This window comes from Muntiacus reevesi, chromosome 2 (assembly GCF_963930625.1).
Source record: "Muntiacus reevesi chromosome 2, mMunRee1.1, whole genome shotgun sequence".
Taxonomy (NCBI): Eukaryota; Metazoa; Chordata; class Mammalia; order Artiodactyla; family Cervidae; genus Muntiacus; species Muntiacus reevesi.
Window position 1 is genome coordinate 155,958,969 of NC_089250.1, and position 24,303 is coordinate 155,983,271.

Consider the following 24,303-nt stretch of genomic DNA (forward strand, 5'->3'; position numbering starts at 1 on the left):
CCTCTTTCCCCTAAAAACAATTTAATAGAAATGAAAATATATCTAGGGCCCTTTGGTGACCAGATATAACTGAGACTGACCAGTCACGGTAGCCTGCTTTTTTTTTTTTTTTTTTTTTTGAGTAACTAATAATTATTGAAGATTACAATTGTACAATATGGAGAAGTATCGAACAAAATACAATTATCGGGGAACAGTTGCTCTACAATATTGTGTTGGCCTCTGCCACACATCAACACGAACCAGCCACAGGTATGTATAGGTCTCCTCCCTCCCGAACCCCACTCCCATCTCCCACCCCATCCTACCCTCTAGATTGTCACCGAGCACTGGGTTGAGCTCCCTGCTTCACACAGCAAATCCTTTTGCTGTCTATTTTACATATGGTAGCATACATGTTTCCATGCTACTCTCTCAATTTGTCCCATTCTCTCCTTCCCCCATGGTGTCCACAAGTCTGTTCTCTATTTCTGCATCTCCATTGTTTTTCAGAGTTGTTGGTGGCTGTGCAGGATGTTCAAGACAGCTTGCCCAGTGCCACGCTGTTGATGACCACTCCATTATGGATATATAAGCAAATCTTCAGGAAGACCCTTGGCATGTGCAAGTGTGCTGGAGAAGCCAGGCTTTTGTTTCTTCATCTGGCATAAAAGAACCCTTCCTAACTTCCCCAGGAGGACCCTGGGAGGGTTTGGATGGGTGGGTAGCAAAGGAATTGTTTCACAGGAGGTCAAGACTGGGCTGGCACTGTTTTCAATAACAGCCATTGTGATCGTGGTCCAAAGTCTGGCAGAAACTTTTTATATGTTTGCTTTCGTTTTGTTGTTAGACACCTGGAATGCCAAGGGCAGTTCTGTGCCAAACCACAAGAGGAATGAAAGCCCAGGACTTCCCTCGGGTCACCAGCTTCCTTCAGCTTGGGGCAAGAGTAAAATCTGCCCGAAGGTAGAAGTTTGGGAATTTCCCATTGGCTCACATTTCAAACAAGCTTGTACTTAATCCTCAGAGCTCAGAGTGAGCAGGGGTGAGTTCAAGAGACACAGGAACAGTGCACTCTGCTGAGAAACACACTAGCGACCACCTGGCTTCCAGTAAGTACTGCTTGACGTGATAAGTGATGAGTCTGGGTTCTCAAGGCTGTGCCAATCTGGGCTGTCGTGACTCTTTCTTCATAACCTTTTTGGGCTGTACCATCAGAGGGAAATAAGACCTCTTGGGATCACACTCATCAGATTTAATTATAATGAACAGGTTAGGCAACAAGACTGGGTTGAGTCTCCTGAATAAGATCAAAGAGCTAAATCTGAAAAGGTTTTTTGTTTGGGGGCAATGACAAGAAATAAAAGCTGAACTATGAACAGATTTAATTCTTTTTTTCTCAGATAAAAGGAAGGGCAAAGTAGTTCAGACACTAGCTCTCAAGTTAGGATTCTGACTCTGCTTTTTCTTAGTTATGTGATCAAAAGCAAACTACTTAATCTCTCTGGTAACAGTTTCCTAGTCTGTAAAATGGATATCGTATCACTGTAAGAATAATGAAAACTTTATAGTATTGTTGTATCTTATTGTTATGTTATGTTGAATCTCATTAGATTTCATATATGTGATAGATAATATTAAAGTTTTGCTTATATTATATAAGCAGAGTTTCATATATGTGATAGATAATATTAATATTAAAGTTTTGCTTATATAAGCAGAGTTTATATAATAGATTTCATGTTTTCATATGCATATAATCATAGATTTCATATATATGTATACATATACTGGATTTCATAAAAATAATTTGAATTTGATATAACAGAAATTAAATTGCATATATATAATATGCAATATATGTTATATGAAATCCAGATATGTATACATATATATGAAATCCACTGATATATATAAACATATAAAAAATCTATTTTATAGGTTTTGCTTAGAAGTGCTTGGAATGTATTAATCACTTAGTACATGCCAGTCATTAAGAAGCAATCATAGACTCTCTGACCTGGACATGACCTAACAAGCAGCGCTTGTAAAGCACCTATAAATTATTGAATACTCTTTGCTAGATTATCTCAAGTAATACTGATAAATCCTATGAGGGTGGTGATATTATCACTTCTGTTTTATAGATGAAGAAACAGGGGTGTAGAGAGGTTAACATGTACATATGTACACACATATAATATACATACATACATATAGTATACTATGTGTGTATGTATATATAGAGAGTATGGTATATACTATATAGTATATAGGATTCCCCGGTTGTTCAGCTGGTAAAGAATGAGTCTGCCAATGGAGAATACACAAGAGACGTGGGTCTGATCCCTGGGTCAGGAAGATCCCCTGGAGGAGGAAATGGCACCCCCCTCCAATATTCTTGCCTGGAAAATTCCATGGACAGAGGAGTCTGATGGGTTACAGTCCATGGGGTCGCAAAAGAGCCAGACATGACTGAGAACACATGCACGCAGCAAGCAGCATGGAGAGATGGGAGGGACAAAGTGCTTTTCCAATACTTCCGTCCTTCACCCGTGAGTTATCTGATGAATAATTGTGTGTGCGATATGAACATGTATCTTTCAAGAATTTCTGTGAGTCACTTATACCATTTATACCCTGGGAGGAATGAGAGTTTATGCTGGAGAAAGGGAGCACTCAGGAGAGGAGGAATGAGCTCATGCCAACCAGACAGGAAAGGACCCTTTGGCTCCTCCCATTTACTGGGATGACCCTGGCACTGCCCTGTTCAGTGCTTCCTCCTATGTGAGTCCTATGAACTCAAGGTAAAAATTTGATTCCTGATTTAAAGATCACACCTGCCCCTTGGGCTTTCATCCTGTGGGACCCCTCTATGCGCAGGGCCTCATATCAGTCACAGGATTGCCAGTAGATCTGTGTAGGAAAGGACTTGACATCTAGAGTCAGTCTGAGCATATCAGCCTGAGCTCCGAGGGTTGGGCAGCCTTGGGAACAGGCCTCTCGGGTGGCAGAGGCAGTTTAAGGACAGGGGTGTGCCCTGGTCCTTGCTCTCAGGTTTCTCTCTAGAGAAAATGAGTTCCTGGCACAGAGAAGAGCTTATCGTAGGCTTCCTTGTGGCCAGGAATGCTTTATCCGCTGCATTTGGTCCATAGCATCCTGCCCTCTGCCCTGTTCTTGTCTCCCTCGTTTGGTGTTTCTGTCTCCAGGGGCTCTCTTGTCAGAGCCACTTAAGAGGCAGAAACGGAGAAAATCCAGGGAAGATGCTCCTTCAGTCACCCAGCAACACTTCCAAAGAGCTGGTACTTGGTGAGCACAGGCTGCTGGGATGACTGCCATCAGCCTCAAGGGCAGGATGGAAAGCGGGGCTGATAACCCGTCTCACCAACAGTCGAGAGCGCCATTCTGGCTCTTGGTGATTGAGTGGCTATCAGTGAAGCATACTGTCATTTGGGGACTAACACTTAGTCCTTCTTTTTGGCAGGTGAGAACAGACAGCCATAATGGAGCGCAAACCTCAGAAGAGTTCAGGTACCCAAGGGGCATACTCTCAGAAGGAAAAGCCTTTTTATTGGAAGTGATGACCAATTCCCATAAAAATAGCCAGGATACAGAATATGGTTTTAGTAAGGATAATGGGTAGTATTCCAGGGTAATGATTGTTGATGCGGAGAATGTAGCAGAGACTGTTAGATTCGGTTAATTATTTTGTAAGAGCTCCCTTATCTAGAACTTTGGCATTTTCCAACTTTTATGGATCAAATGTTTCATGGAGATGGTATTGATACTAACAGCACACTATAGCCCCGAGAAGACTGGAAAATATTTCCTTAATTTTATAGGAAACTCTCTCTTGGACAGAAACACCTAAATTGTTACCAAAGTTTATTATGGGGATAGATTAAGGGACATCATTCAGATGTTCTTGCTTCATGCTCATATGTCTCACCATGTAAATGACTCACCAGAAGCGTCACATTTAGGATGAAGTAACTTAGAAATCAAACTATCCAATTCAATTCAAAAATAAATATTAATGAATAATTATTCAAAGCACCTATTATTAGTAAGTTACGGTACTTCCTATTGCAGAAGGATGTACAACCTAATTAGTAAGAGTCTTTGCTCTCAATGAGCTTGTAATGTCATTCGGAAGTTAAGATAAACACATCTGAGTAGCTATACTAGGAAGTTAAGATAAGCACATACAATCAGGATCAGGTTACGACAGGTAAGAGCAAAATGCTGTAAAGTTTGAAGAAAAAGAAAAAAAAAAAAAAAAAACCACACACATAGTTGTGGCAATCCAGAGAGGTTTTATGGAGAAGGCATTTGAACTGGACCCGAAACGATCCAATTGAGTTTCAGAAGAGATTGGGAAAGAAAGCACATCTCAGCAGAAAGGGATGGTGTGACCAAAAGCAATGAGTATGTTAGAGGCAGGTTGTGTTCAAGGAGAATATGGCTATAAAATAGGACAGGAGAGAATAGATTGGTGCCAGGAATTGACCTTGTAGAACCCTGGCAACCCTTGAAGAATTTCAAGCTCAGAAACGGTATCATGAAATATGCTTTTGAGATTGCTCATATTTTGAGAAAAATAGCCTTATTGTGGTGTAATTGACATACAATCAACTACACATATTTAAAATGATTTGTGTGTATGTGCCTTGGAAATGGTCACCACAGCAAAAGAGCAAGCACCTGCATCACTCCCAATAATCTTCTTGTGCCTGTTTATAATCCTTCCCTCCAGGAACCAATCCTACTCCCCACACTTCTGCTTTCTCTCATTCTAAGTTCATTCGTACTTACTAGAGCTTCACACAAATGGAATCTTACTGAATTAATTCTTTGGTTTCTTTCACTCAACTTAATTCTTTTGAGATTCACCTATATTGTTACATATGTGAAGTTTTTTGTCTAGACAGTCAATTGAATTTTTATGTTTTAAATAGTAAGAAAAATATTCCACATATTTATCCTTGCCATTACCACTTCAGCGTTCATCATTCACTTGTATAAATTCAGATTTCCATCTGGTATCATTTTTTCACCTGAAGGATTTCCTTTAGCATATCTTATAAAGCAGTCCTCCTAATTCTTTCAACTTCTGTATGTCTGAATATGTCTTGAAACTGCCTTCATTTCTGAAAGATATGTTTGCTGCATATAAAATTCTAAAACGACCTATTTTTCTTTCAATAGTTTAAGCATCTTGTTCCACTGGTTTTTGTTATTATTGTTGTTTTCTTGCATTGTTTCTGATGAGAAATTTAATGTCATCTGTATTTTTTCTTCTCTATGCATTAATGTCTTTTCTTCTCCTCTGATGGTTTTTGAGATTTTTCTTTATCACTGATTTTGAGCAATTTGATATGATATTCCTTATCAGTTTTCTTCATATATTTTGTGTTTGGAGTTCCTGAACTGCTTAGATTTCTGAGACAGTTTTCTTTAAATTTGTAAAATTCTCAGCAGTATTTTTTCAGATATTTTTTCTGTCTCTCTCCCCCACTTCAGGGACTCCAGTTACTTTAAATTGCTGTTGTTATGCAGTTGTTGAGTCTGATTCTTTTCAGCCTCATGGACTGCAGCACACCAGGCTTCTCTGTCCTCCACACTCTCCCGAAATTTGCTCAAATTATGTCCATTGAGTCAGGTCACTTGAAACTGTCCCACAATGCACTGGTGCTTTTTTTAATGTTTGGATTTTTGTGTTTTTTTTTTTTTTTTTTTTTTTTGCTTTTCACTCTGCGTTTGTTTTGGTAGTCCTGTTGATCCCATCTGGTATTTCTGTTTTTCTGAGACATTGTAGTTTTCATCTCTAGCTCACTTTGGATCTTTTCTATATCTTCTGTACATCTAATTTCTTGAATGTGCAAAATGCAATTAATAATGCTGGTTTTAATGAACTCCTCTACTAATTCTCACATCTGTGTCAGTTCTAGGCCTGGTTTGATGGATTGATGATTATCCACATTATGGATAATGCTTTCCTGCCTCTTTGCACAGCTGGTAACTTTTCATTGGTTGCCAGATCTTACAAATTTTACCTTGTTGGGTACTGAATATTTTTGTATTCCTATGAAAAAAAAAAAAAGACCTTAATGACCCAGATAACTGTCATGATGCGATCACTTAGCTAGAGCCAGACATCCTGGAATTCGAAATCAAGTGGGCCTCACTACAAACAAAGCTAGAGGAGGTGAAGGAATTCCAGCTGAGCTATTTCAAATCCTAAAAGATGATGCTGTGAAAGTGCTACACTCAATGTGCCAGCAAATTTGGAAAACTCAGCAGTGGCCACAGAACTGGAAAAGTTCAGTTTTCATTCCAATCCCAAAGAAAGGCAATGCCAAAGAATGTTCAAACTACCACACAATTGCACCCATTTCACATGCTAGCAAAGTAATGTTCAAAATTATCCAGGCAAGGCTTCAACAGTATGTGAACCGTGAACTTCCAGATGTTCAAGCTGGTTTTAGAAAAGGCAGAGGAACCAGAGATCAAATTGCCAGCATCTGTTGGATCATAGAAAAAAAGGGAGTTTCAGAAAAACATCTACTTCTGTTTTATTAACTACACTAAAGCCTTTGATTGTGTGGATCACAACAAACTGGAAAATTCTGAAAGAGATGGGGATACCAGACCACCTTATCTGCCTCCTAAGCAACTTGTGTCCTGGTCAAGAAGCAACAGTTAGAACTGGACATGGAACAATGGACTGGTTCAAAATTGGGAAAGGAGTATGTCAAGGCTGTATACTGTCACCCTGTTTATTTAACTTCTATGCAGAGTACATCTTGTGAAACACCAGGCTGGATGAAGCACAAGCTGGAATCAAGATTGCTGGGAGAAATATCAATTACCTCAGATATGCAGATGACACTACCCTTATGGCAGAAAGCAATGAGGAACTAAAGAGCCTCTTGATGAAAGTATAAGAGGAGAGTGAAAAAGCTGGCTTAAAACTCAAAATTCATAAAACCAAGATCATGGCATCCAATCTCATCACTTCATGGCAAGTAGATGGGGAAACAATGGAAACAGTGAGAGACTTTACTTTCTTGGACTTTGAAATCACTGCAGATGGAGACTGCAGCCATGAAATTAAAAGACACTTGCTCCTTGGAAGGAAAGCTATGGCAAACCTAGACAGCATATTAAAAAGCAGAGACATGACTTTGCCAACAAAGGTCCTACTACTCAAAGCTGTGGTTCTTCCAGTAGACATGTATAGATGTGAGAGTTGGAGCATAAAAAAAGCTGAGCGCTGAAGACTTGATGCTTTTGAACTGTGGTGCTGGAGAAGACTCTCGAGAGTCCCTGAGACTGCAAGGAGATCAAACCAGTCAATCCTAAAGGAAATCAGTCCTAAATATTCATTGCAAGGACTGATGCTGAAGCTGAAGCTCCAATACTTTGGCCACCTGATGTGAAGAGCCGATTCATTAGGAAAGACTCTGCTGCTGAAAAGATTGAAGTCAGGAGGAGAAGGGGACAACAGAGGATGAGATGGTTGAATGGCATCACCGACTCAATGGACATGAGTTTGAGCAGGCTCCAGGAGATGGTGAAGGACAGAGACACTTGGCGTGCTGAAGTCCATGGGGTCACAAAGAATTAGACACGACTGAGCAACTGAACAAACAAAAAATAAACCTTGAGCTTTTTTTTTCTGGGATGCAGTTAAGTTTCTTGCAAACAATTCAATCCTTTTAAGACTTGCTTTTCTGATTTGCTAGATCTGGAGCAGTCCTCACTACTCAGGCAAGACTTTCCTGAGTACTCTTCCCAGAACTCCATAAGTGATCAGTTTTGCTAGTTTAACTGGAGGGAACAAGTACTTTCTCTGGCCCACCAGAACACTGGGCACATTCCCTCTAATTTTTTCTAGTTGTTCTTTATCTGGCCTTGAGAAATTTTCCCACACACATATACTAATAAATATTCTTGAATACTTGAAAGGGACCTTATTAATGTCTCTGGGATTCTCTCTCATGCAGCTCTTTCCTCTGTTTTGTGAGCTCTAGCTGCCTTGATCTCCCCAAACTCTCATCTTTGTTTCCCCAGTTCAAGGGTCCACCTGGTCCCACCTCAGTTCCCCTTTTCTGTGCCGTGGGCTGGAAACTCCATCAAGGAAATTGTGGGGCTCGCCTAGTTTGTTTCCTGTCTCTTAAAGGTCCATTGACTTTTATTGCCTATGACCAGTGTCTTGAAAACCACTATTTTATATATTTTGTTTATTTTAAACAGGAGAGTAGATCCTATCACTACATCTTTGTCCAAAGTGTAAATTTGGTCAGATTTGGCGTGGGCTTGATACCTGGGTTGGGAAGACCTCCTGAAGTAGGAAATGGCAACCCACTCCAGTATTCTTGCCTGGAAAATCTCATGGACAGAGGAGCCTGGTGGGCTACAGTCCATGGGGTCACAAAGAATTGAACATGACTGAGCACAAGCACAAACAGATTCTCTAGTAAAGGCTATCTTTTACCAAACCCATGGAATTTTAGCCTGGATGTAAAAGCAACGTCAAAATCTTCTTTTCAAAATAAATTCTATTTTAGCAACATTAATTTTTTTCTAATTAATGAAAGTAGTTCATACTTCTTGCAGACATTCTCAAAAAATATAGGAAAAATCAAAACTGCCTCTACATTTCAATCCTTACAGAGAAGTAATTAACAACTTGGAAATCTCTTATTTAACAACTTTGCCACCTTATTTTCCATAGCAGGTCATTTTGCTTTTGTTTGGTAAGTCAAAGGGCAAGGTAGAATTATCAGGCTGTGGCTGGTGCTTCAACAGAAATGGAGACAAATCTTCGTTCACATCTAGAGAGCCAATAGCCTCCTCCAGAGACGGGGAGCCAGACAGGTGTGAGCTGAATTAAAGAGCTTCTAAATATCATCTGAATGAAGGTCCTAACAGTGGATGAATAAGAATCGCACACGTGGTCCTGAGTTTTTTGTTCTCTTGGCCTATAATAGATGTTCTTTTCCATAATTGAATAATTTGAAGACCTTTCCAGAGGTAAATAGTGTTTTTCAATTGAATCAGTTCTTCTCAGAAATTTGTAGAGAACAGACTGAGTCCTGTTCACTTTCTTTTACTAGGCAAACAATTTACATTCTATTATGAAAATGAAGTCTGCAAACAAGATTACTTTATTAAATCACCACCTCCTCAGCTTTTCTTCTCTGCAGTAAGTATTCACAAAGATTTAACAGGCCTCCCACCAGCCTCATGAGCATTTTTTAAATCCTTTCTCTTCCTCTGAGATTTAACTGAGATGCAAAGTGTTTTCATTTTTCAGACCTCTTGGAAAAAGCGGTTTTTCATTCTGTCAAAGACTGGGGAAAAGGACTTTAGTCTTTCGTATTACAAAGACCATCATCATCGAGGTTCTATTGAAATTGACCGGTGCGTATCCAATCAAGAAAATGTTGATAACAACACATACTAACATGTTGCATGAAAATTAGAAAAAGAATTAGCAAACGTTAATTTGTGGAACCAAGACTCTAACTGAAATATGAGTTTTTCAGTTAAGTTTTAGGCTGAACAAAGTATTTTAAATCAGTGATAAACTAGATCTAAACTTATTTTCTTAAACTATTGGACAATTTTCAAAGCATTGATCAAACAGATCTAAAGTTTTATTCAGTTGGGATCTTAACAATTGAAAAATATTAAGTCAGTTTTCTTCCTAATTTTGTATTTGCATCTGTTTAATACTTTATATCTAATAGAAATTCCAGTGTAGAAGTTGGCATCAGGAGCCATGAAAAAATGCAGTCTGTAGAGAAGATGTTTAAATGTCACCCTGACGAAGTGATGTCCATCAAGACCACTAACAGGGAATACTTCCTCATTGGCTATGACAGGTAAGTAGTAAGATAACATGGAGTGTCTCCCGTATGCAGAATAAAAAAAAAAACAAACGAAAATATTTTAAAACAATGAATATGCCTTGAATAGAAACCAACAGCCACAACCTTATAATCAGCTATGTATGCATGCATGCATACTAAGTCGCTTCAGTCGTGTCTGACGCTGTGCAACCCTATGGACTATAGCCTGCCAGGCTCCTCTGTCCATGGGTTTCTCCAGGTAAGAATACTGAAGTGGGCTGCCATGCCCTCCTTCAGGGGATCTTCTCGACCCAGGGATTGAATCCACGTCTCTTATATCTCCTGCATTGGCAGGCATGTTCTTTACGGCTAGTGCCACCTGGGAATACAAAATAAAAAGTCAAAAAAAAAAAAAAGAAAGAAACCCATGACTACAACCTTATACACCATCTTGGCAGTCTTTTTTTTTTCTTTTGTAGTTTGTTTAGGCTGTGCTGGGTCTTCGTTGCTGCACGGACTTTTCTCTAGTTTCAGTCTACAGGCGTCTCATTGCAGTGGCTTCTCTTGTTGAGGAACATGGGCTCTAGGGTGCGTGGGCTTCAGTAGCTGCAGTCCTGGGCTCTAGAGCACAGACTCATAGTTCTGGCAACAGGTTCAGTTGCTTCGTGGCATGTGGGATTTTCCCAGACCAGGAATCAAACCTGTCTCCTGTATTGGGAGGCAGACTCTTTACCGGTAAAGACCTTTGGCATTCTTTATTATGACTTTAGTCTTTATTATGCCCCCTGACACATCACAGTATTCATTTCCTAGGGCTGCCATAACAATGTGCCATAAACTGGGTGGCTTAGAACAAAAGAAATTTGTTATCTCACTGTTCTAGAGGCTAGGAGCCTGAAATTGAGGTGTTATGGGCCATGACAGTTCTAGAGGTTCTAGAGGAGATCTGTTCCAGGCCTCATTGCTAACTTCTGGTAGTTTCTTGGCCTGCAGCAGCAGACCTCCAGCTCTCCCTATGGTGCTCTCCTATGTGCACATCTCTGTGTCCAAATTTCTCCTTTTTATAAGAACACTAGTCATCTTGGATTAGCACGCCCTACTCCAGTCTGACCTCATCTTCACTAACTACGTCTACGACAACCCGACCTGATTTCCAAATAAGGTCACATTCCGAGGTACTGAGGATTGGGATTTCAGCACATGAATTTAACAGGGCACAGTTCAACCCATAACAGTTATCACCATCACCTCAGAGGCACTTTATGTGCAAGAACCCAATATACAAACGTCTGTGCAAGCTACAGATATTAGGGAGGAGCTGTACCCATCCCTGAAGGAGTCTTCAGTTTTTAAGAAGGGTTTCTAAAAAAAAAAAAAAGAAGAAGAAGGGTTTCTGGTGCTGGCAAAGACGCCTAATGGATCCTTTGTAGATGATTATCTGCTTGACAGAGAGGCTAAAGTCGGGGGAGGAAGAAGCATGGAGGAGGCAGCATACGCTCAAGCCAGAGTATGAAGAAACTTGATCTGCTGTAGATCAACCCCAAGGCGAAAAGCTTTCTTTTCAACTGTCCTAAGAGTCAACAGAAAAGGAGGTGTGACTGATATACATTCGTTCAAACACATCCTTCATAAACACACGCATTCCCTAATGGAGGGACACCTGGGGAGCTACACAAAATGGCGCTGACAGATCAAGGAGCCGCTTAAGAACACAGAGAAATACATGTCAAAGCCAAAAGCTCCAAACCCTGTGATTATACTGTTACCTCCCACTTTTCTTCCCATTTCTCTGAGCTTTCCTCACAGAGGTGGCATGAAGGGTAATTCTAGTGTGTGAGTGTGGAGGTGGTGAGGAGCCGGGGATGGGCATTTAAACCACTCAGGGGAAAAAGTCCTTATTTGCCTGGTACCTACCCCCACTGCCTGTTCCAGTGTTCATAAAAGAATCATTCTCTGCTTCAGGAGGAGTGCAGGTCCCATTGTTGTCACATGCCAGCTGAACGTTTATTTCTTTCAACAGGGAGAAGATTAAAGACTGGGTCTCCTTCTTGTCATCACTCTGCCGGCATATGAAAGCAGTGCACCAGAATACAGAGGTGACTCCATACCACTAATAAAATCGCAGGGCCCCTGAACACAGCCCTCTTTCCCAAGGGAACAATGCAAGCTTTTTTCCCCTGCTTGGCAACTGGCATTAACAAGGAATAAATAAGTGAGAAAGTGTACATCCTTGTAATTTTTATGATTAATAATAGAAAAAAATTCTTTTGTGTTTTACAAGAAAGCTAAAAGACAGACACTTCAGATTTTCATTACTGGAGTAGGAGGGGTAAAATTTAACTGTGGCATTTTTTTAATAGTAGCTGAAACGACAGTATTTTCCATCATTGTTATTCAAAGTACATAACAGCTACCTTTGGAATGACTAAGTCCATGGTGGTTTCTATAGAAATGCATTTCACCTGTCTTGTATTTTCAATAGAATGTTTCTCTGATGTAAATGCTAGCAATTTTAAATTGCTTACTTGCTTCATAAGAACCTTTGCTAAATTTACCTAAAGTCCTTTCTTAAGATAGGCTTCCCTTGTGTCTCAGCTGGTAAAGAATCCACCTGCAATGTGGGAGACCTGGGTTCCGTCCCTGGGTGGGAAAGATCCCCTGGAGAAGGGAAAGGCTACCCACTCCAGTATTCTGGCCTGGACTATACAGTCCATGAGGTCTCAAAGAGTCGGACACGACTGAGCGACTTTCACTTCTCATTTCACTTTTCTTAAGACAGAACTTTATTAATGAAACTGGCCTCTAGGTACCATTTTCACGTGGTTTCTAGGTTGTCCTATGCTTACAACAAAAGCAGAGGCCAAGGAGAAAGGGAAAACTAGGGCGTGTCTCAGATGATTAGAGAGAAGGGGCTGGGTACAGAGGGATACAGAGTTGAAAAGACAGGGAAACTCAGAGCATCTCTGAAGGCCAGGCTGGAAGTCCTCAAGTGTTTGGAAACAGCTTTAATCCTAATGGGAGCAGGCTGACCAGCAGTATAATTGCTAGTGGTCAAAGATTGGGAACAGAGACCCCAAGACCAGGCTGTTGCTTCATTCTAGACCAGGGATCAATTGTGCCCTGATTCCAATATTCCTTTTTCATAAGCAGGAGAAACTCTCATCAGGTGATAAAAGGCCCTCTTCAGACCCTCTCCTTGGACTTTTCCGCAAGTCAGAGGCTGTCAGCACCACCATGCCAAGAAACAGTCTTCCAGATATGGTAATCAGACTTATCTCTTTTTATTAGGACATCAGCCTGGAGTTAGCTGATTCAGAACTCGATTGTATTTGACATCTTCCTCAAAGCCTAACCCATCATGAGTGATTCTTGGTCCTAGGATCTATCCTGCATTTAGTCTGTTTCACCTACCATGATAAGCCTCACTGCTTGCCCTGCCTACCTCTAAATCTATTCTTTCATTTTGGATGCTCCTTGTTACACATCCAGGTACGTATCCACATTGGGTGGAGATCCTTCAGCTAAACAAAAGCATGGCTGACAACCTCCTCTTTCCTTTCACCCACAGGGCAAAGATTACTTCTGTTAAAAAAAAAAAAAAATTCTCCAAACACCACTTGACCATTTGTACTCCTGAAGCAATATCAGAGTTCTTATTAATTTCGTGTATTCACCCGAATCAGTCTTACTTCTCTGTGTGTGTGTGTGTGACTTCAACTTCATCTCTAATGAAATCCGCTTGAGGAAAAAATTATAATACATCTGCCCCTTGAAAGTGATTTGTAATTTTGCCTCAGCTTTCTTAGATTTGTAGGCTTCCTAGTTATGGATATTATTAACAAACAGGCTGAGGGTTTTTTTCTTCTGCCATGGATACTATTTTGCGTCCTAGAGATGTAACCAGTGGCATTCTCTTTTTTTCCCCTTTTTTCCCCCTTTTTTTCCCCTTTTTTTCCCCTGGGTACCAGGCACATCTCAACAGGGCCTACCCTCTGTTTTATCTAGTTGGAGGCTCTCCAACTATTTTAAAAGCTTTTTGTAGCCTATCAAATGCACCAGGCCAAATACTTCACTTGGGATTTGTAGTAAAGGTGGTAGGAATCAAGCCTGAGAAGGATAACTCTTTTCAGTAAATGCCTCTTGCCCTCCTGCTTTTCAACTTCCATACCCTTCTTCCTAAAGATAACGTTATTGGTCGTTTTGTCTGTTTATGCAGTGTATTCCAATCAGTTCCCATTAAAGGTACCACCTAGATTGTTGGGAGCTGTTGTGGTGGTTGTTTCCAAAATAGAATGGGAACCCTTCCTCATCCTCAACTCAGCATGGCCAAGCTCCATGAACTTGGAGCTAGAAAAATGGACGCAACTTAAATGCATCTTTAAAAAATAAAAAATCACTTTCTTTCAAGGACTTTCTAGAGAACATTCAGGGTTTTTTTCCAAACCCACCTCCCCTGCTCTTGCTCTAAGGCATTGTTCTTGAAAGTACTAAATTATAACAATTTTTCTGCCAGGCAAAGCAGCTACTTTGCAGAATGTCCTGTATCTTTGAGGGAGGGAAGCAATAATTGGTAGAACCTAGATCACCTTGAAGCCTATAATTCATGTTATCACAAGATCAATGCTAAAAAATTGCATTGGAAACAATAGAGGTATACAAGCAGAACACGAGAAGAGGAATATTGAGCAGAAAGAGGAAAGATGCAGTGTCTTGACTTACCTTCTCAGACGGCACTGGGTGAAAAACAGAAAAAGATGAGAGTAAGGATTTTGTAGCAGAGCTTAGGGACTTAGAACTCTACCCACCAGAGAGAATCACTTATTTCGAGTTCCAGGACCCAATAAATAGAGAAGAGCCTGAAAGATGGACTCATGGTTTTTTATCAGTGGTAACCCAGACTCAAGAAGCAGGTTTAAGTTGTATGGGCTTCTGGATATAACCCTGGAAGATCCTCGGATGTTCTCAACCCAATTACTCTATTATGCCTTTTCCAGAAAACATGTGGTTTAATTCTGTCTCTTGCAAAGAAAAAGAAAAAGCATTAATTCTGTCTTGATCTCTTGATTCAGCGTTTAGTGAAAGAGCATCCTCCAGGACTCAGAGAAGCTCGCCTATCGCATGACTTCTCATCAGAAGTCTCTCGAGATCCAGAAGAAGAGACCCATTATCTTAGTCCTCGGAGTATTCTTTTAGAGGTAACCTCTCCCACCCATCAGTCATCTATTCCTTCTACAAATACTTACTGAGCCCCCACCAGGCACTTAGATTAGGTTCCGAATCAGACACAGGTGATGTGCTCATGGTGTTGACACTTTGATCGGAGCTAACCAGGACACACAACAAAAAAGTCTCTATGCTGAAGAGAGTTGCTTGTAAAATGCTCAGAGGGCCTGAGGGGTGGTAGGCAGGGGGAGCTGACTTTCAGACAGAGGCCAGGGAAGTTTCCATGGAGATGACATTTGGCCTTATATGCCAGGCGAAATTTAGACTTGAGGGATGGACCTGAGGAGTCTTTCTCCATTCTGGATAGAAACAATAAATATGAACAGACACAGCAATATTCTTGGGTGAGAAACTGTGTGGTGTGTACCAATCAGTATACTGATCATTGGGAAGCCCCTACTGTGCGCTAATCCTGTCCTATGCCAGGCGTGGTGGCTGCCAGAGAGGACCTGATATCATGCCTGTCCCCTCTTCCCCCACCGAGCTCACAGTCTTACCAGTCTTACAGGACGATGCTCCAGCAGAGGTGTGGTCAAAGAGCTCTGGAAGCAAACAGCAAGGTCCTATAATATAGCACAGGGAACTGTATTCAATAACCCGTGATAAGCCATAAAGGTAAAGAATATGAAAAAGAATGTATTTATATAATATATAACTGAATCACTTTGCTGTACAGTAGAAATTAACATTGTAAATCAGCTAAATGTCAATAATTTTTTTAAAAAAAGAGCCCTGGAGGCGATAGGAAAAAAAAATTTTCTGTCTCCACTGGAGTCAGGGAAAGCTTCAAGATACAGAACGGTATTTGATACATGTATGATGAATAGTTTAGATGAGCTCTAACCTAACATTAACAAGTGGCCTATTGGGGGAAAATGCACAAAAAGCAGTAAAAAGACTCAGTCAGACCATGATGGATTATGAATGCCAAGTTGACGTCATGCTACAGGCAACATAGGGGGCAGTAGCAGCTGCTCAATCAGGAAGGAGCAAAACCAAATTATCTTCTAGAACTGTTAACCCTGGGCTTCCCAACTGGCTCAGTGGTAAAGAATCCACCTGCCAATGCAGGAGACACAGGTTCAACCCCTGGGTTGGGATGATCCCCTAGAGTAGGAAATGGCAGCCCACTCCAGTATTCTTGCCTGGAAAATTCCATGGATAGAGGAGGCTGGAAGCTACAGTCCCTAGGGTCGTAAAGAGTCGGACATGACTGAGCACTCACTATTAACCTAGCAGCTATATTAAAAGTGGACAATGGAGAGAAGAGAATGGAAATAGAAGGTTGGAAGACAGAATTGGGGGGAGTGGGGCAGGAGTTCTCAAACCAGGGGGAGGGGTGTCTGCAAAATGATGACTTGTGTTCATATGAAGGAAGCATTCTGAGGTCAAGTAACTTCTAGAAACAGTAAATCAAAGTAATTTACACAAGCTTCTTTTGCTGTAGAATTCTCAGAGCCTTTAGCATGCAGTGGTGCCTTATAAACAGCCAAGCAAAACACAATTCATAGTGTGTGACCACAGGACCCTGCTTTACCGCAGATTTTTTCACAGCTGTGTCCTCTGGGACACAGTGGCAGCAACTAGTCTTTTCATGACGGTCGAACCAATCGGTCAGGTGATATGAACACTAAGGTATAATGTCCGGCATTTTCTAGGTACTTTATGAGATGCAAGGTCTAGTTAGGCAAATAAAACTAAGCTAGTAACTTCCCTGGCAGTCCAGTGGTTAAGACTTCGCCTTCCAGTGAAGGGAGTGTGGGTTCTATCCCTGGTCCGGGAGCTAGGATCCCATGTGCTTTGCACCAGAAAACCAAAACATGAAACAGAAACCATATTTTAACAAATTCACTAAAGACTTTAAAAATAGTCCACCTAAAAAAAAAAATCTTAAGAAAAAAACAAAAACCGGAAGACCGTTACAAAAATTAAATGCAACACTGTGCCGTAGAAGTTCAGAGAAGGGAAAGGTTGGCAGAGGTTAACGTGGTCAGAAAGACCTCAGGCCAGGCCTGAATACAACATCTTTAGGCAGAAGGGAGGGCTTCCCAGGTGGAGCTAGTGGTAAAGAATCTGCCTGCTAACACAGGAGATATAAGAGACTTGGGTTTGATTCCTGGGTTGGGAGGATCCCCTGGAAGAGGGCGCGGCAAGCCACTCCAGTATTCTTGCCTGGAGAATCCCATGGACAGAGGAGCCTGGCAGGCTGTGGTCCATAGGGTCTCAAAGAGTCAGACACAATGGAAGCGACTTAGCATGCACATGGACAGAGGGGAAAGGGGGCACTCCAGGCAAAGAAAACAGCATGAAATGGGCACTAGAAGCACACTGCTTGTAAGGGGCATAGTGGGAAGGCTGGCTTGTCTGGACTGAAATGTTCCAATAATGGTTGATGATTTTTTAGGTAGGCCATTGAAAGCCCTTAGGAAAATTTGAGAAACCATTGCCCGAAATGACTCAATTCTGACCACCTTGGTGGGGATCCCCCAGAGGGCAGTATCTTCTAGGACCTTCACAGCCCCTTGAAGCAGTTTGTCTGCCTGTGAGCAGAGTAGCCTGCTCTCTACAGAGAGAGGCCAGCCCTGCATTGTGTCAGAGTCCTTGACCCAGGTGATATTATTCTATAATAGCACCGGTTGGGAGAAAAAGAGTTCATGTCATTAACTGCCTAGTGATGAAACGAAAAAATAAATAGCAATTTAGTCCAGTAGTGCACTTGTATCAGGAGTGTGGGGAACCCAAGAGAAGAAAACAAACTCTGAGTCTGCAGAAACTTTGCTGGATCGTTCTCTCAGAACGAGCACCGCTGTTCATTCAATGGTAGAGGTACTTACGGTTTCAGGGACCAGAGCCATCAAGAAGGGGGCAACAAGGTACCTGGCTTATTGGTAGACTTGCATCCTTATACCTCTGCCTGTTTTCTATAGTTGGATAATATTATTGCTGCCAATGATTCTGGGGAACTCACTGTCCCCATTGGACTTCGTAGTCCAGACCAGGTCTCCAAGACAGCTGAGCGTCGTTACATGTCAATGAAATCCTGGTAAGTAAAACTGCCATACTCTAAAATTTGCCCTTAGCTAATGCACTGTTCTAGAACAATTGCTGTCAATTCATTTAAAGGATTGATATAATAACACAAATGCATTACCATAGACCAAGTTCAGCATATTATTCATCTCAAAACAAGAAAAAGTGAGAATGGTTTCCCTACCTATAGAAAACGCTTAGTGACATTCTTGGGACATTGTCTGTCTTGTGGGGCAGTTCTTTCCTATTTTGCATTTACATCTCTCACACACTGACTTCTGTCTCCAAACCGTCCCAATGTAAAGAGCTATTTTGATTCCATATCCATTTTTAGAAGGAAATTCTATTGGATTTAATTCTGACTGTGGTTGGGATTCTGCTGGTTGGATATACTTCAAAACACTGTTAATTTTTACACAGCTGTTAGCTACTTAAATCTGATTCACACACCGTGGAAAGTTGTAGACAGACATGCTGAAAAAGCTTTTGTGTTAACTTCTTGTGCTCTAGTCTTCTCAAAGAGCTGTCCCTTGAGTCTGTTGATGGCAAAGAGGAATTTCAACCCCTGGCAGAGATCCAGAATGGGGAGCTTCATCAGCAAGAACAAGCCTCGGGAACTCACTTTTATCTTCCACCTGCCAATTCCGAAGCACAGACCACGATTGACACGAAGCAGTCGGCCTCACTAACTGTTGTGCAACTGTCTATATTAATCAAGTAAAGTCTTCATTTCTAAAACGTTATGGGCCCATAGAGCAAGGCAAACTTCCTTTTGTACTCAGAATTCACATTTTCAAGCAGTTCCTAAAAATCTCCAACTCGGCCAAGAATCTGACCTTGGCCTTGTCCCTGGAGTGGTGGTCAAGGACAGTAGGTACCAGAGCTAGGACTACAGTGGTCCCTGGGCAGCAGGGGGCACTTTCAAATACTTAAAAAAATTCTCTGTTAGCTGGTCTTTCAGATCCTGGAATTTTGGATCTTTCTGCTCAGGTTAGCACATCACCCAGATTTTACTATTAAAATTACGGGCATGCAAGCCATGTCAGGTTTGGTTATAGACTAGGAGGGGGGAACAATTAGGTTTTAAATGACGCCAAGAACATTTGATGAGATTGTTCTCAATTTTAACTCTTTCTGGTGTCTCCTTCAGTGGAGAAATGTACAATCTGATGTGACACATAATGAATTTAGTCCAATTTTTACTTCTTTTTCATTGTCTACCATCATTAACCCTTTCCAGGAGGGATGGGGGGGGGCATTAATAAGGACTTAAATCTATGTTCTTCTCCAAATGTTTTAGATAATCTTTTACTGGACAATGCCGTCTCAGGTGTCAAAGGCCAAAGTCCACTCAGAAAGTACAGATCAGAGCCTGTGATAGCTGCCTGATTTTTGCAAACATCTTATCTTACAGTAATATCCTGGATGAAAGTCAAGTGCAGAAACTGAACGTGTTCCTTTCTCCTCCTGATATCAAAAATTATCTTGTTCTCAAAGAAGCTGCAGGACGGATATGGTAGGTAGGACATTTGAGGGTTATTGATTATAAATGGGGTTGGATGATATGAAAACAAGAATTATATCTTGAATTACTTTACGTGGCAAAACTGACTGGAGAACTTGGACTTGTGTCGCTGTTGTTCTGCATGCGTGCTGAGTCCCTTCAGTCATGTCCGACTCTGTGCAAACCTATGAACTATTGCCTGCCAGGCTCCTCTGTCCATGGGATTCTCCAGGCAAGAATACTGGATTGGGTTGGCATGCCTTCCTCCATGCTGTCGTCACAAAGGGTCTTTGATTGAGAATATTGTTGTATAGGAGAGTCAGCTGAGGGTGGGTGGGTATAGAAGGACCCAAAATTCCAGGAAACAGTAAATTTCTGCTGTTTTGAAGTAGGCAGGGATATGTATGGTCCAAGGAAACCATTGCCAATCAATGATCAGTGATTATTTTATAAATGAATGAAGTTACTGAGGTCAACAAGAATCTAAGATCTAAAAGAAAATGGCATGCCAGGGTAAAAGATGTCTGGACATCAGCTAAAAACCTGCTGGTCAGGAAACTCAGACACAGGAGACTGTGTGGCAGAGAATTCCCTTAGAATGACCACTGTTTGTTTGACTCTATATTCTTTTTAAGACTCTGTAACTCATTTTGACGGAAGATGATTTTATAAGAGAAAAAAGCTTGTTAACATAAACATCACATGTCAACTGTCTTATAATTTTATTAGAGGGCAGGAACCATAGCTTGCCTTTTTCCCAGACTTACCACAATCCAAGGCTCAACACAGTATTTGACAGGAACTATACACTTCTGTGTCTGAGCTTGCTCATCTGTTAATTCATTTACGTGCTCATTAGCTATTCATTGTGTAATCATTGTGTGCCCACTTTCAATAAATACTTAGCATCTTCTGTTTATAGGATTATAAAAAATATTTTAAGGATGGTACCATATGCCTAGAGTCTCAAAGCCTGGTGGAAAAGACAGCTACATAAACAAGTAAATATAAAATAGCATTTTACTTAAATATACAATAAGTGAGGGGCTCACACAATACAACAGAAACCCAGAGGCAGGAGAGATTAATTAAGCTAAAGGAAGTGTGATGAGGGCTTTGTAGAGGTAGCATATTGGAGTAGGACTTTGGAGGAAGGTTCAGGCTGGTAGAGTAATGATAAGGAAAATGATAGTAATGATAAGGAAAAAGTATTCCAAATAGAAAAAGGAGTTTGATTGTTTCAGATATGGTGAAACACAGCTAAAGAAATTAGTACCAGTAGTGGTAGAATAGACTAGAGTGAGGAGCCCAATCTGTGCCCCCATCTGTGCCCAGCATTCCCGCTGGGCACCGCCTCACGCTTGTGTTGGATGCTGTATCCTCGTTGCAGTGTGGCTCAGTGGGATGCGCCCCCGCATCTGGGATGCTTATTTTTTCATGGAGATCACCTTTTGGCCGTGAATGACCTGACGCCCCAAAGCCTAGAGGAGGTCTCCTTGTTTCTCAGCCGGTCCATCCAGAGGGAGGTGAGTGTTGCTGATTGGCTCCGGCCAGGGCAAGAAGGAACAAGATCAAGGCCTTGGTTGGCATCTGAACAATACTCTGAAGACAAAGGAGATGTTTCGGTCCTCAGCTGCCGAATGTAAATAAGAGAATCAGAAGTGTAAACAACACTTCATACTCTATATCTAAATAACAAGAATGTTATTTTAGGACCCTTTTAAAATTCTTTCGTATAAAGTAGTATTTGGAGGGAGCCCTGGGCTAGGAGACTGAAACAGCTGGGTTCAAGACCTCAGACTCAGCATGACCTGGCTAAAAAAGAGCTTGCAGGGAAGCCAGACAGGCTTTACATCCCGCCTCCTTCAACCAAATGGTGCTTCAATTTTCTCTTCTGTGAAATTAGGGATAATGGTAATACTAATTGGGCTTCCCAGGTGGTGCTATGGTAAAGAACCCACCTGCCAATGCAGGAGATGCAGGAAACACAGGTTTAATCCCTAGATCGGGACTATCCCCTGGAGTAGGAAATGACAACCCTCTCCAGTATTCTTGTCTGGAAAATACCATGGGACAGAAGAGCCTGGCAGACTACAGTCCATGGGGTCACATGTACATATATACTTAAAAGGCTCATCATGTTTCTGCCTATTAGTAAGTCCCAGTATCGTTATACCTTTCCTGGTCTTATTTTATTTCTGATGAGCCACGTGACCTTGGGAAGGTCACTTCCTTCTCTGACAAGTGAATTTTAGTTTCTTCTCTCTAAAGTGAGAGACAATTGATTTTCAAACTGTACTTCTTGGAAACCTGAGACAAAGACAGGAGGAGAGGGGAGGAGAGGGACAGTGTTCAGGGCCTCAACTAGAGAGAGTAGGGTATATTTATCATTACTTTTTCATGTTTGAATTTCCTGTTACCTTTCCTTGAGGAAATAGTGACTTGGCTTAAAATTTCTAAAAACTGCTCTATTGGAAGATCTCTCAAATTTCTTCCAGCTCTGAGAGTTTATGATTAAATATATCTTATCTCGTCTGCATCACACAATAACCTTGTTGGTTAGACAAATTGTACTGCCCCTACTGTCTAAATGGGGAAACTTAGTAAGAATGAGTGAGTTGTCTACGATACATAAATAGTGTTAAAGCAAGGACTCATCATTCCTTCATTCATTGGCTCACTCGCCATTTATTGAACATCTATTGTATGCTGGATTCTCTGCTAGGCCCTAGAGCTACAAAAATGATCTTTGAGTTTAAGGAGCTTGCAGGTTAGTGGATAAAACAAGTATGTGCTAGTTACCGGTACAGTGTGTGCCCTGAGATATGAGCAGAGGGCCATGGGATCACAGAGAAAAAATGAAGTTAATCTATTTGAGGGAGGCCAGAAAGATGTCTCAGAGAAAGGCATGCTTGGCTTGGGTTTTGAAGCCTAGGATAGGAGTTTGTGTGGTGGAAAAAGAGGGAGCTTTCAGGAGTCCAGCCCAACAATCTAGTAACTGTGATGTATTTCCTCTGCCAAAAACCCACACTGGGGCCAAGTGTTTAATATAATCTTCTGAAAGTTACCAAACAACACTCTCATCCAGAGACCCAGGCATCAGCTCCGAAGCCAAGAAAAGGGTTTTTGCCTGGGAGCAGATCCAGGAACTCACCTGGGCATCGCTGACTGCAGTTTATCAAGACTGCCTTCTACACTATGCACTCACTTGCATAAGAGTGGCGGACAACGTTTGTTTTGGGCCCATTCTGCCTCCTCACTTTCTCCTGTGTGCTATTGGGAAATACGGGGTGTTCACTGACATGATTATTGGAAGGTCAAAAAATTCCCCAACTTGCTCACCCCACCATTCCTGATCTATTTCTTTATGTTAAAAACGAATACCCCGTCCTTTCTAAAATTCAAATAGCTGGTCTCTGGAAGGAAAATAATGTTGGAAGAGGGGACATGTGGAACCAAAAGTGTGTATGTGTGTGTGTTAGTCTCTCAGTAGTGTCTAACTCTTTGCAACCCCGTGGACTGTAGCCCTCCAGGCTCCTCTGTCCACGGAATTCTCCGGGCAAGAATACTGGAGTGGGTAGCCATTCCCTTCTCTGGGGATCTTCCCAACAGGGATCAAATCTGGGTCTCCTCCATGGCAGGCAGATTCTTTACCCTCTGAGCCACAAGGGAAGCCTAGAGGGGGTAGTCAAAGACTGATAATGTTTTAGAATAGTTGAACCAAGCAGATGCATATTCCATCCTTGAGAAAGGAAGCTGATGGAAATAGGAATTTGGGGTGAGCAGGGGCTGGGGTCGGGGAGGGGAGAGAATGTGTGAGTGTAGAAGGGGAGGAGATGCTAGATTGTAGAAAAAACACATAGAGCTTTAGTTTCCTCCCAATTTTGTCAGAGGCTGGTCCTGTCTAGTGGTCTTATTTGGATGCTCTGATTACAAGAGGCTTTTTAATTCTTGGTACAAATGGGCATTTCTAGGCAGGATTAATGTACTCTGATTGTGTGTGTGTGCTCAGCTGCTCAGTAATGTCTGACCTTTTGTGACCCCATGGACTGTAGCCCCCAGGTTCCTCTTGTGGATGGAATTTTTCAGGCAATGATACTGTAATGGGTTGCCATTTTCCTCCTCCAGGGCATCTTTCCGACCCAGGGATCGAACCTGCATCTCTTGCATCTCCTGCATTAGCAGGCAGATTCTTTACCACTAGCACCACCCAGGAAACCCCAATGTAGTCTGGAATCTGCCCTGAAGTCTCAGGACAGTGGAGCCCAGAGAATAAAAACCCATCTTCCCCCTGAATATATAAGGTCATCCTGGCTTTTTCCTGCCCAGATTTTCTTCAAAACCAGCTTCACAGGGTGTGAATGAGGACAGACTGAAATTGAGAATCAACAGTCCTAAGGATAATCTTTAGCCATTTAATGTTCCTCTCTCTTGTGTTTTAGAAAGTAAAACTCACCATCGGTCGTATCCCAAATTCAGAGAAATTTCACACAACAGCCTGCACATGCTCCTTACAAGACCAAGGTGTTACACCTTCTCAACTGGTTACATCCTCACTGGAGAGGACACTGAAAAGGACTCCAGCCATTAAAAAGGGTCAGCAGGAAAGATCTGGAGAGTAACGTGCTGGGGCCACCTCCACCAAGCCAGGACAGGCTTTGGACTCTGCGCTGGTCTCTGGCCCTCACCACTGTGTGACACCAGGCA

At 41.7% G+C, this 24,303-nt stretch overlaps 1 protein-coding gene across 1 annotated transcript; it reads left to right on the top strand.

The window, feature by feature from the left end:
• The first annotated feature begins 1,028 nt into the window (after window positions 1-1,028).
• Window positions 1,029-24,303, top strand: PLEKHS1 (pleckstrin homology domain containing S1). Its single transcript, XM_065920122.1, has 13 exons — window positions 1,029-1,091; window positions 3,464-3,510; window positions 9,102-9,190; window positions 9,302-9,408; window positions 9,738-9,872; window positions 11,860-11,935; window positions 12,990-13,100; window positions 14,909-15,034; window positions 17,990-18,105; window positions 18,603-18,809; window positions 19,507-19,608; window positions 20,987-21,122; window positions 24,039-24,303. Exons 2-13 carry the CDS (start codon window positions 3,483-3,485, stop codon window positions 24,216-24,218), a joined length of 1,413 nt encoding a protein of 470 aa, XP_065776194.1. The 5' UTR covers window positions 1,029-1,091; window positions 3,464-3,482; the 3' UTR covers window positions 24,219-24,303.

Bases quoted from the DNA above. Each gene is read 5' to 3' on its own strand.
- PLEKHS1 (XM_065920122.1), top strand. From the start codon at position 3,483: ATGGAGCGCAAACCTCAGAAGAGTTCAG. The intron at 3,511-9,101 runs GTACCCAAGGGG...TTCTTTTACTAG, and splicing joins CAAACCTCAGAAGAGTTCAG to GCAAACAATTTACATTCTAT. The intron at 9,873-11,859 runs GTAAGTAGTAAG...TTCTTTCAACAG, and splicing joins TTCCTCATTGGCTATGACAG to GGAGAAGATTAAAGACTGGG.